The following is a 12973-nucleotide window of genomic DNA, read 5'->3' on the forward strand; positions in this document are numbered from 1 at the left end:
TTCGTGAGCCTATTCACAATTCAACTTGCAAGCTTGTTCATGGGCCAGCTTGCAAGCTTGTTCACAAGTCAATTTGCGAGCTTGCAAACAAGCCGGTTCAAGTGCCTTTACGAGCTAAATAATGGCAAGTTTAAGATTGTCTTGTTTAGTATGAGCTAAAATGAGTTGAACTTTTATCCAATCAAAACTCAAGCAGCTCAACTCATTTACAGTCCCAAATAACATGAACCACTTATTTGAAAACATATTTAACATGTGAATTTCTCTCAGCCAAATTTGAGACAAATTATGGCCATAAAAGTGATGCATGTCAACAAAATTACGGCCTTAAAATTAAATGATGAGAGTATAAGCAGTGGGATTTCACTTAGATTCGTCAAGACGAGTATATTAAAATTAAAATAAAATTAAAGTACACTTAATTACACGGCCAAATTGCGATGAATTATGAGACCATTAATATAATATAAGAAATCCAAGGAATTAACAACATAAAAGTGATTACGAAATGTTAAGCTTTCCAAGACCCAAATCCTCCTTGAAGAGTTTCCAACGGACATTAGCTAATGCTAGTTTCTCTTTAGCTCCAAGCCAATCGACATTCGCCTGCTTGATTTCACTTTCCAGATTTCGCCATTCTTCTAAATCTTTTGTAGCGTCTTCATTGTTTTTCTCTAAGTCAGCTAAAACATGCTTCTTGTTAGCAAGAATTTTCTCCTTCTGGGTAATTAAGAGTTGAATTTGAGCCTCTAGTTTTTCTTCTTCTTTTGAAAGTCTTGAGAATTCAATCTCCAAGAAACTTAGTTTCTTTTGTCTTTGTGCCAATCTTGCATCAAGGTCAGTGGTTTTCCCTGAAAGAGATGTTCTGCGAGCTTGAGCAGTTTCTGTAATGGTTTTAGCCACAGGAATACTCTCTTTAAATTCTGCCAAGAGAGAGAAGATCTTCAAGAATTGTCTTCTCACGCAAATCATTACAAGTTTGAATGAGTGAACTGATAATTCCCTCAATACTGCCATAGGCATTAGCTTGCTGTATAGCCTCTAAAGGCATATTGAAGAACCCTTCTAATTGTTTCTGCAAAACTTCAGGATTAGGTGCTTGGTTTGACATGGAGATTTCACTGCTCGAAGGAGATCTCTGAGTTCTAGTCCTGTTGGAAAGTTCTGTAAGGAGACCCAAAGATATTGTATGCACATCTGGAGAAGATTTTCTAGTCTCAGAAGGAAGATCCTGCCATGCCAACAAAAGAAATGTTTATCTGCTGAATACTTATAGAGTTTATATAGCTCAAGCTCAATTATTAAATAATTTGGGTTCTGAAAGAAAGTTATTTGGGCCAGTTGAGCTTATAGATACAAGATGTTATATAAAAATTTAGAGTTTGAAATTTGAGCAATTGACGAAATCTCTTCTATATAATATATAAAATGGGAAGAATTAGTACTTCTGGAGGAAGCTTTTTCTCAACCACATCAGGAGGAGGTTCTGCCTGTTATTAAAAGATAAAAAAATGTTAACAAAGTCAGCGACAAATAATAGTTAATGCATAAAAACCTATAACCAAAAGTCTATAACACCATTACAAAACAGGTGGTAACATGCTGTTGCTATTGAAAATTGCTCATAATATCATATATTTATGATGTTAAAACTGGTGCTTTGTTTAGGAAATCATACAAGGAAGGAAAGAAAATAGCTTGTTATTTTTCCTTCTTTTGTTTGGATGGGAGAAAAATGAATGTAAATGAAATGAAAATAAATTTTTTTTCTCATTTGGAAAGAAACGAAAATAAAGAGGAAAAAGAGAAATACATTAAAAATGTAAATTTTTTTCCTCTATATTTCTAAAAAGAATTTAAAAATTGTGTCATAAATATCTATCATATTCCTTATAACAATGAATTAAAAATTATAATAACCAATTATTATTCATTTTAATTGAATATTTTTTATGCAATATATTAATTTAATGCTAATTTAATAAATAGACTCCATTTCTATGCAAGCAATGTACAAAGTGGACAGAATTACCTTTGGAAGAGTCTTTGTCTCAGCAGTAATTGAAGGAGGCGGTGATGATGACTCGATGAGTTTTTTATCACTGGCGGGAGCAGTAGCTTGAATGGCCTCTTTAGTCTGGTTCAAAGATAAAGGAGTTTCAGTAACGATGGAAGAATTGGAGTAATTTTCTGAAAAAATATTTTTAAAAAATTGAAAAATAAAATTTGAAAATGACTTTTAAGTTGTTTTCTACCGTTTTTCTTTACAATAAAACTTCTATTTTTCCAATTGTATTTGAGTGAATGCAAAATAATACTTTTCCATCATCAAAACTATATTATAATTTTTATCATACTCAAAATTAAATAATTATTTAAGAAAATATTTATTTACAATTATAAAAAAATTTAACAATATTATTATACACATTAAAAAATTTAAAAATAAAATTAGTTTTTAAATATAATTTATAATAATTTATTTTTTTAATTATGAAAACATGATTTTTTAAATTTTTATTAAAAAATTATTTCTATTATTGACAGGTAAACTCGTTTTTTATGTTTTCCTTTATTTTTCATAAAAAATAAAAATTTGAGTTTTCTTAAAAAAATAAAAAATAAAAAATAGAAAATTGTTTTCCTCGAATAAACAAGCTCTAAGATTAATAGGGTTAAAAATGTAATTTTGTTGCTATAATATAAAAATTGAACAGAATTACCATTGAAAGAATCTTTGTCTCAGCAGTAATTGAAGGAGATGGTGATGACTTGATGAGTTCTTGATCACTGGTGGGAGCAGTAGTTTGAATGGCTTGATCTTTAGTCTCCTTCAATGGTTTAGTTGTTAAAGGAGTTCCTGTGACAACCTTTGCTTCAGTATCCTTTTGTTCTGTTGGTGGTGCAGGTGCAGCCACTGGCTCAGACAGCTTTGTTTCATTACTAGCTACTTCTTTTTTAGGGTCAATGCTTGAGCTGTAATGCTGGACATTATAAACAAGAACCTCAGCTTCAACTATAAGGGTATCTCCCACAAGATACCCTTCTGCAGGATTTCTTAATTTGCTAAGAGGAATGAAAGACCTGTAGCCCCAATGGTTTCCCATTTCATTGAATACAACTTGTTTTTGTGAAACTGCAAAACATATTTATATTAAGGAGAAAAACAAATGGTTATAGGCATTATGATTTAATTTATAAGGATATATAATCCAATTCACAAAACTTGACTGCAAAACTCATGTTGAATTTAGTTCAATATAATACTCGGCCATAACTCAACTGAGTTGATAATTATCAAAAATTGAACTCAAGGATTTATCTACTATCAAATTAAATTGCAATAAAAATCAATACACTACTTGATGTTTTAATATATTTTGCACTTTTGCTGTTTTTGTTTTTAAATTCTTCGTAAAATAAATATTATTTTCTAACAAATCACTAACATCAAAATTGATAATTTTTGACATAGCAAAAATTAAATTATATATTATGAAAAAAATTAAACTTGAAATAATATAAAAATTGATTTAACTTACTAGTTAGGGTGAGAATCTAAATCCTAATGGCTTCTTTTGGAATAAATACAAGTATTGTAGAGAGTTGCAACTCATAGATGGAGAAAGAGTGTAGAGTCCAAAAGGAAGACACCCGTGTTCATTGCTGATGAGACTATTGTCAATATTGTGAAGGTGACCTTGATAGTGTACTATGATGTAAAACTAGTGCATATATTAGTCATATATTAGTAGCATACGTGCATTAACTGTGGTATTTTTTGAGTGCAATTGGATTGATGGATAGTGATAAAAGTTTTGAGTTTATTGATTTATTTTTATTATTTTAATAAGGGTATTTTTTATATAAAAAAAATCCCGAGCTTATGTAAAATTCACTAGTTCTTCCCACTATTTGAATACCTAATAATTTAATCTTTAAGTTTATTAACAAATTAGTCCTTTTATCAAAATCAATGATTTCAGTAATCAAATAACTTTGCTTGTGAAAAAAAAAAAAAAAACAGTCTACTTAAATGACATGTCTTTTAAAAGAAATGACAACACCTCTCAAAGTCAAAATCTCTCACAAAGAAGAACGTTGAGAGAGAGAGAGAGAGAGAGAGAACGGAGAAGGAGAGACATGAGAGAAAGAAAATGGAAAAGGTAATTTTGACATTTAAATTTATCGTTAGATTTTGACTTTGGTTTTAGCTATTGATCACAATGTAAACTTAGCTTCAATATACACAAAATAATTAATGTAACACTCAAAATTTTTATTATTTCTATGTATTTGATTTTTTAAAAATTATTGGAATTTTTTAATTTATTTAAAGTATTTGAAATTATTTCATTTTATTTATATTATATACTATTTAGGTTCAATATGACAATTTTAGGATTTGATTTTCAAATCCTAAATGATTTATTGGTATTCGATATATTTTTTTTTATCTTTAATAAGTTAAAAATATTTTGTTTTTGCCTATTTAACTCTCCCCAATGGGAAAAGATAGAGAAAAAGATAGACTGGGTAGTTAAGAGAGAGAGAGAGGGAGAGAGAGAGAGTGAGAGTCAATGGGTTGGTCAAACATACGGCCTGCAATCTGCAACTCCCCATTTCCCTCTTCCCAATTTCTCTCCCCACTCCACCTCCAATCATCGTTTTCAACTACGATCAACGACGAAAAAGGCGACGATCAACGACGAAAATGCCAAGAATAGGAGGAGAGAAAAAAGCTCCTCCTATTTTCTTGATGTTGACGATCAACGACGATCAACGACGAAAATGACAATCATCGTTTTTGACATTTTCTTGATGTTTCCGACATCGAACGGACATATCACTACCAACAAAAAGCTCCTCACCCTCTAGATAACATTTTCTGGCGAACTCCGCCCCTAGAAATCACTCGAAATGGCAAAATCAATGAGAGAAAATTGCAATGCTATGATCTTTCTAGCGCAATTCTGGCCAAACAACTAATCAAACAAGCAACCCGAGACCACCATCGTGACCTTGTGGCTTAAACTCATATAAAGTGTTGAAACTAATTTGAACAATTTTTGGCAAATGGTGAAGAATATCAAAAAAATGGAGTTTAGATTCGGCATTGAAGGCTCTTGGGCATTAGAAAAGTACCATCAGATTGACGAAACTCCGCCGAGACCAAATAACAAATTATTTGACGTTTGCTTTATTTCTCTCTGATAAATATTTCACCCAATTGAGAGCGTCTAGCATATATTTTTTCACAGTAACAGGATCACAATAACTAACTCTGTTCAAAACAAGATAACTAACTCTGTTCATAACAAAATATATTCATAATACTACTTAATGAAGCCATTAAACTTGTAAGGCTTTGTCCATTTGACTCGTGTCTTTCAATTGAGGTTGATTGAGCTCTTCATCTATTATTTTTCTATCACATTAAGTCCTTTTTTAATTGTGGGTAAAAAAAATGTTATACACGTGTTGTGAATAGCACATAAATATTGCAAAATAGCACAAATAGGGATGCTCCATTTTGTAGCTTTCTAGTTAGGGATACTAGGAGGAGCATTTGTTCTGCTCGGTTTCAAACCGAACTAAAGTTGACAAATTAAAAAACCCATTTTGTATAAAACAGCAACTGAAACTAAACTGAATTTGGACTAATTGAACTGAATTCAATTCGGTTCAATGCAAAAACAATTCCCAATACCCACTACACCACTACCTAATATATACTCAATTATTGACTCACAAATCACAATAAAAAAAAAAAAAACAAAATTTCAAGAAATTAAATACCAAAACATCCTCAAATCAAATCAAAAATTAAAAAAAAAAAAAATCAACACAATCTGAAAGAAACTGTAACAAGTTAAACCTAAGAAGTAAATCCCAAAAGAAACCCATAAAACAATCCCCATATATTGTTCTTTCAATTGCAGTACCTATATAGAGATCAATCACAATAGAATTCCAAAACCATGAAGAATCGCAAGAGACCCGACCCAACCCATTAAGCAACACAACAGCAATGAGCCTACGATATCTAGTGCTATGTAGGGATGACAACCCGCGAAAATCACCCTACCTGAACTCGAACCCGATTAATATTCTCAAAATCTGAACCCGTTTCAAACCCGATTAAAATTTATTCTCAACTACCAGAACCCGTTCCAAACCCGACTCTTATTACCCGAAAAATACTCGAACCCGTTTAATTTTATATATTTAATTAATAATCTATATAAAAATTATTTTTATTAATAATTTATATTTTAAAAATTTGATAATTTCATAAAATATTTCAATTTTATTTTATATAAAATAAATATATAAAAATTTATATATATTATTAGAAAAAGTTATATTTTATATTTAATTAAATATTTATATAAACGGATTTGGGTAACGGATACCCAATATATGAAACTCGAACCCGACCAGAACCCGTCACGGGTATTAAATTTCAAATTTGAACCCGTCCTAAACCCAATTATATACTATCCAAACTCGTCCTATTAGGATTAAATAGTATCGGGTATACACAAAAATCCGACCCGTTGCCATCCCTAGTGATATGAAGATATCTAGTGCAATCATGAACAACACAGCAACAATGACGCTGAAATCTGAGCCTCTACAAAGAAGAAGCAAGGGTAACCAGAGAAAAAGAAACATTGAAGCAACACAGCACACAGGAGCACAATACGAAGAATAAGAAGAAGAAGAAAAAGGAGCTAAGGAGGAGGAGACGAAGGAGGGAGGGGAAACAGCAAAGGGAATGGGAGAAAAAGAAGCATGTGGAGGAGGGGTGTTGTCGAGTAAGAAAAAAAAAAGCCAATGCTAAAGGGCACAGGAAAGGATGGAAATTCGTAAATGGCACTTGTATACATGGCTAAGGCAATGTCGTATTTAGGCAATGGAGAAAATCGATTGCAGTTTTTTTATTGAATTAACTGAATCCAATCAAAAAATTGAATTTTTCAAAAATCTATAACTAAAACTAATTGATTGGATTGAAAAATCAAACCGAATAAATAAAAAATTTTCAGCTTAAATAAAAAACACACACCCCTATCCTTCACTCTCTCCATGTTTCCTTTCAAACAAAAGAATGGCTTCTCAAAACCCTATTACCAAATTCGCTGTATCCATAAATGGTCCTACTGAATTATGATTCCCTTTTGTATCTCCGCTCAAACCCGAACCTCAATCCTCATCCTCCAACCTCTTTCTATCAATGACATGCTCAACCTTAGTGAAAACCTCTTCCCTAACCCCGGAGAATACAATCGCTATAACTCTTCTACCCTGCCAAAGGGCATTGAGAAAGTATTAATCTAAATCCCCCCCATGCCATTCTCAATCTCATCGACAAAAATTACAATGTTGAGCTCATTTGTAATGTTCATTTCCATTCTCCACTTGTTTTAGGATGATAACATTGTCATTGTTCTTGCTCATGTTGCAGACGAGATCGGTTTTTTCGTTTGCTAAGGATAAGGCCACAATAAAACTAGAAGATTCAAATCTCTTATTCATTGAAGGTATTGATTTGTTTGATCTAGCATCTAGTAAATATAAGGACGATTTGGATAAGATTAAAGCTTTTAGATTTAATTGTTCCTCTTTTTGAAGTCTTCAAGATAGGGTTTTTGTGTGAAAATTGCTATATTTTTACTAGAGTTGCCTTGATTGGGATTTATAAGGATTTGAGAAACCAAATCAAAATAAGAACATGAAGTGGAGCCTTAGGCTTGGATGGCAGGAAGATATACATCAATATATATAGCTAAAGTATATAAATAAACTTATAAAATAATGCCATATTTTTAAGAAAGTAATTAAAAATTTTACTGTTTGTCATTAACATCTGATACCATATATGCCACTCGGCAAAAAATGCCACTTGTTTAAACTGATTTTGTTTAAAAATATAAAATATTTAGAATTTAAATAATATAAAATATCTAAATTTTCATTTCAACTCTAAATTTTCATTTTAAGTAACTTTTTATCTTCTTTTAATTATTTGTTATAAAAAAATAATTGAAATTTAAAAAAAATATTTATTGAACAACAAAATATTAGATGGGTTGTTTATTTAATCATTAAAAATATTTTCTTTTAATTATTAGTTATATAAAATATTTAAATTTAAACATTTGTTGATTATGCAGCTATCTGCTATTTTTTGAAAAATTATTAATTAAATTAAAAGAAAATAAAAAGAAATTTTAATAATATTGTAGAGAAATTCTGATTGTTTTGATTTACAAATAAATCATAAATTTAATTCCAGCACTAAGAAATAATTGATAAATTTATAATTTTTTAATTTAATGTACCAATAATACAATGAACGAAATTGCAAACCGGTAAAATACATTTATATATATATATATATATATATATATCCAGCATTAATTAACACTTAACATTATTAGAAAAAATAATAATTTTATTTAAAAATATAAAATATTTGAAATTTCATTTTAAAAGTAAAATTAGTTTTATTATATAAGGCGTAATTGAGTTGAAATTTTATTGTAACATTTTTGTAATTATAAATTTAATTATTAGTATTAGATAATATTTGACTTAATAATTTTATTTTAATAATTATGTGCATTAGATTAAAAAAAAATTGCCCAAAAATAAGATAATAGAAGTTCCCATTGAAATGCTCACATTCATTCATATCTCTTATCATTCAATGATGGGCCAATGATACTAATGTTTAAAATTTTAATAAAATTTAATTTGTATTTAACATAATTAATTGAAAATTTTAATATTAACAAAAATTTAATATGATCTTAAAAATATAAAATATAAAATTAAATATCAAATTGTATTATTAAAATTAATAAAAAATAATTTGCGCAATACTAATAATTAAATTTGAAAGAAAATTCTAGTAGGTAGATTTTGTTTCCACTCATGAGAGGGCTAGAAACTGGCAGAATAAATAAATAATTATTATTTTTTAATGTTGTTAACTATTTAATTATTTTTTATTTTTTATTTTTACCCTTAAAAAAGACTTAATGTGGCAAAAAAATACAAACAAAAAGGCTGAATAGGCCTCAATTGAAAAATATATCTTATAGTTCAAGGGTTTCAGAATGGATTTAACACTAAAAAAAAATGTCTTCATATAGACACATCAATTTCTTTCTTTCCCACCCGTCTCTCTATCTCTCTATCTAGAATTCTTGATGTTAATGCTCTGATTGGGAAATGGAAGTATAAGTTAGGGAGGAAGGAAAAGGCACTTATTGTATATTTGCAACTTTCAGCCCATCTTGCTTGATGAATCCTTAATAAAGTTGTTTATTTGGATAAGGATAGATAAGAGATTATATATATATATTGCTTTAATAAATTAGAGTACCTTTCTTGACTGTGGACCTGCTATCGATTTGATTAACAACTGCGAAGCTAAATCTTGCTTCTCTACTCCATCCTCGTGGCAAACTTGTTGAATCAGCAACTTTCAGGTATATTGACAAATAATTCACATTGTTTCCTTTGGGGTAAATATACAAACGCCTTCCAAACAAGAAATAGAAACAATTTTTCAGGAACACAAGTGAAAAAAAAAAAAAAAAAAAAGAAAAAAAAGAATACCAATTACAACCACCAGCACAGAAAACTTCTGAATCCACCTTGTTTTCTGTCAATTTGGAGAAGTCGTTAATTCTCCATGTGAATTTAAATGGAGCAGCATTCCACATTGCCTTGGCTTCTGCATAATGCAATTGGCAATAATAATAATAATAATAATAATAATAATAATAATAATAATAATAATAATAATATCACACAATCAACAGTCTTAAGAAAAAAATTATGAAAAAGTTTGAAGTTTTAAGTTAGAATTTTAATTGAACTCAAATTAATAAAAAAAAAAATTATAATACCCTAGTAGAATCTAAAATTATGAAAAAGAAAAGCCCATATAAACAATCCAAATTGCTCTTTCGAGGATAAAAATAACAAGTAAGGAAATTGTTTATGAAGCAATTTGATTTGATATGATCAAACTAAGAACAACATATATAAATACCTGCCATGACTTAATGACTATTGACAAAATCCAAGTTCTTGAAAATCATAAGCTAATCAACTTCTTGCTGCTATATATATATGTAGAAGCTTTAATTTCTTGTTAATTTGTCTTTTCCATATTCTGACCCATTTCTTAATTTTCAATTTTCACGATTCCTTTCTTTTCCTTTGTATTGATATGAAGAAATTGCTTGCACACTGTGTGTAGTTTATCCAATTTTTCCATTTCTTACTTGTTTGTTGCATCAATATTCCTTTCTTCCCTTTGGTTTCATTCGGTGCTTTTCTTTGTCATTGTCTACAAAAGTCATGGATAGAATTTAATTTAATTGAATATATGGGAATTGTTATAGAATAAAATCATATTTTATATAATTTTCATTTCTTTTAAAATAATTTACTTTCTAACTTGCAAAATTTGAATGTAGAGAAAATAGGTCAAACCTAATTTCACCAAAAAAATTAGCTCAAAAAGAGGAGATTTACTCAAGTCTTATATTTAGTACAAAATATTTTTCTCAAATCAATGTGGAACAATATTGATTGATAATAATAATTAATATGCTCTTTAAAAATAAGAACTAGCTAAATGGAACTCGATTATAAGGCTTTTTTTTTTTTCATTTTAGAGATTTTATTTGTAAATACATTATCACGTTAAGTATTTCATATATCAATTTTCAATAAAATCCACATTTGTTTCGTGATATTTTAATGCAAGTTAAATTATATATTACCTTTCTAAAAAAAAAAATAAATGTTTAAGAATTCTGTCGATATTATATTTTGATGAAATATTTTGGAAAGTTTTATCTTAATTTTTGTTGCAAATTTCAAAATTTTATAAAAAAAAAAAAAATAAAAGCCAATTGCAGGGGAGGGGGATTTTAGATATATATATATATATATATATATATATATATATATATATATATATATATATATATATATATATATATATATATTGTCACGACCCAAAATTCTGAACCGTGACCAGCGCATAATTTAAGTATTCTTAAATCATGCAAGCCTTATCAGAGTATCTTGAATGAATATATTGTCACTTACTAATCTCAAAAATAGACAAAATCCAAATAAATAAAATGCTGAATAAACATCATAAATATCACATAGGTAAACTGCGGAGTCTCTACAGATTTCAAATAAAACTTAAACTATTCAATAAACTAAACTAATTATTAGCCCGAGAAAACATGAATTCACTAATCCCAAAAATAGATAAAATCCAAATAAATAAAATACTGAATAAACATCATAAATATCCCATAGGTAAACTGCGGAGTCTCTATAGATTTCAAATAAAACTTAAACTATTCAATAAACTAAACTAATTATTAGCCCGAGAAAACATGAATTCGGGCATACCATGAGAACAAATCAAAGTTGTCCCTCTCCAGAAAATGGACTGAATATTTGGATCAGCTGCAGAATTCTACTGATCTGAAACAAATAACAGACAGAGAAAACGTGGTTTGAGCTAGATGCTCAGTGAATGATAATTATAGTACACAACGGAATAGGAATAGGCAGACGCTTGATTAATTTCACAATAAATTTTCTATTCAATAAAATCATGCTCATGGTGTCAAAATCATTAATAAAATAATTTCATAAAACATATATATATAATAAATTCATTCAATAAAAATTTTATGGTACAGTGCACTAGGGTGATGATACCCCACATCACCAAAGGCCAGATGGTAAACGCGTTACTAGATATTAGATACCTTCCTCCTCCTTCACAGATATCAATGCATATGATACTAATGCAAACCATAAACTGCAATGATGCATGACTCAACAATGCAACCTAATACCGTGATAGTCCACACGGCGGGGCCAGATAACAGAAACAGATACTGGGCACAGGTACCAATTCAAAATAGAAAATCAATTTGTACAAATCAATCAAAATCAATAAAAAAATTTCAGATAGTAAATAATAACTGATAGTGCAATTTCAATAGTGTATTTCAATAGTTTCAGAGAGTCAATAAAATCAAATAAATCTCAAATCAATTTAGTGTAACACATCGGTAAATTTTATAGTCAAGTATCAATCAATATAAATACATTAAAGGCCTGTTCCCGGAATCCTAATGGATGTAATGCAGAAATAGTTGACAAAATCAATTATTTAATCAAAATCGAAATAAAATTCAATAATAAAATAAAACTTTAGAAAATTATATATAAAATAATTGTTAAAATATTGATTTAAAATTTCATTTAATAACAAACGTAATGCTAAGAAATTTTAAAGGGACTAAAACAGTGCCATATACTATAATTGCCACTCACCTGGAACCTCCAAAATAATAGTTAGATTCAATAAAAGAGAGACAATTTCAGCTGACAGAATGAATATTTGAATCTCCTACATACCCAAAATATAAAAAAAAAATATTAAATAATAATAAAATAAAATAACTTATATATATATTTGTGGAATTTGTCCCACATGCACCTCGTGTCCCATTCCTCCACTACAAATCTTCCACTGCAATTCCGCAAATATATATATATATATATATAAACGTGATGAAGGAACGGAACGCTTGGTGGGATCCCGCACGGTTATACTTATATAAATATATAACAATTAGTTATAGTCTAGCAGTAATTATGATTAATCCAATTTGATCAAAGAAAAAAAATAAATAAATTTCTAAAGTAGTTATAACAGATCAAGGAAAGAAAATAAAATTAGATTCACCTATTATTGAACAAAGAACGAGAATTTTTACTTTGAAAATAGAATCGAAAGTGATGAATTGAGAAATAAAAGTGATGCATTTCAACAAAATTACGGCCTTAAAATTAAATGATGAGAGTATAAGCAGTGGGATTTCACTTAGATTCGTGTAGACGAGCA

General features: G+C 28.9%; 1 protein-coding gene across 1 annotated transcript; it reads right to left on the minus strand.

The window, feature by feature from the left end:
- Nucleotides 1-361: 361 nt before the first annotated feature.
- On the minus strand, nucleotides 362-9740 carry LOC131178717 (MATH domain and coiled-coil domain-containing protein At2g42460-like). Its single transcript, XM_058144286.1, is given in 7 exon segments — nucleotides 362-931; nucleotides 933-1231; nucleotides 1446-1490; nucleotides 2033-2137; nucleotides 2724-3136; nucleotides 9398-9555; nucleotides 9634-9740. Coding segments are annotated over 7 exon segments (1557 nt in total). The 3' UTR covers nucleotides 362-501.
- Nucleotides 9741-12973: the final 3233 nt, after the last annotated feature.

This window comes from Hevea brasiliensis, chromosome 1 (assembly GCF_030052815.1).
Source record: "Hevea brasiliensis isolate MT/VB/25A 57/8 chromosome 1, ASM3005281v1, whole genome shotgun sequence".
NCBI classification, from domain to species: Eukaryota; Viridiplantae; Streptophyta; class Magnoliopsida; order Malpighiales; family Euphorbiaceae; genus Hevea; species Hevea brasiliensis.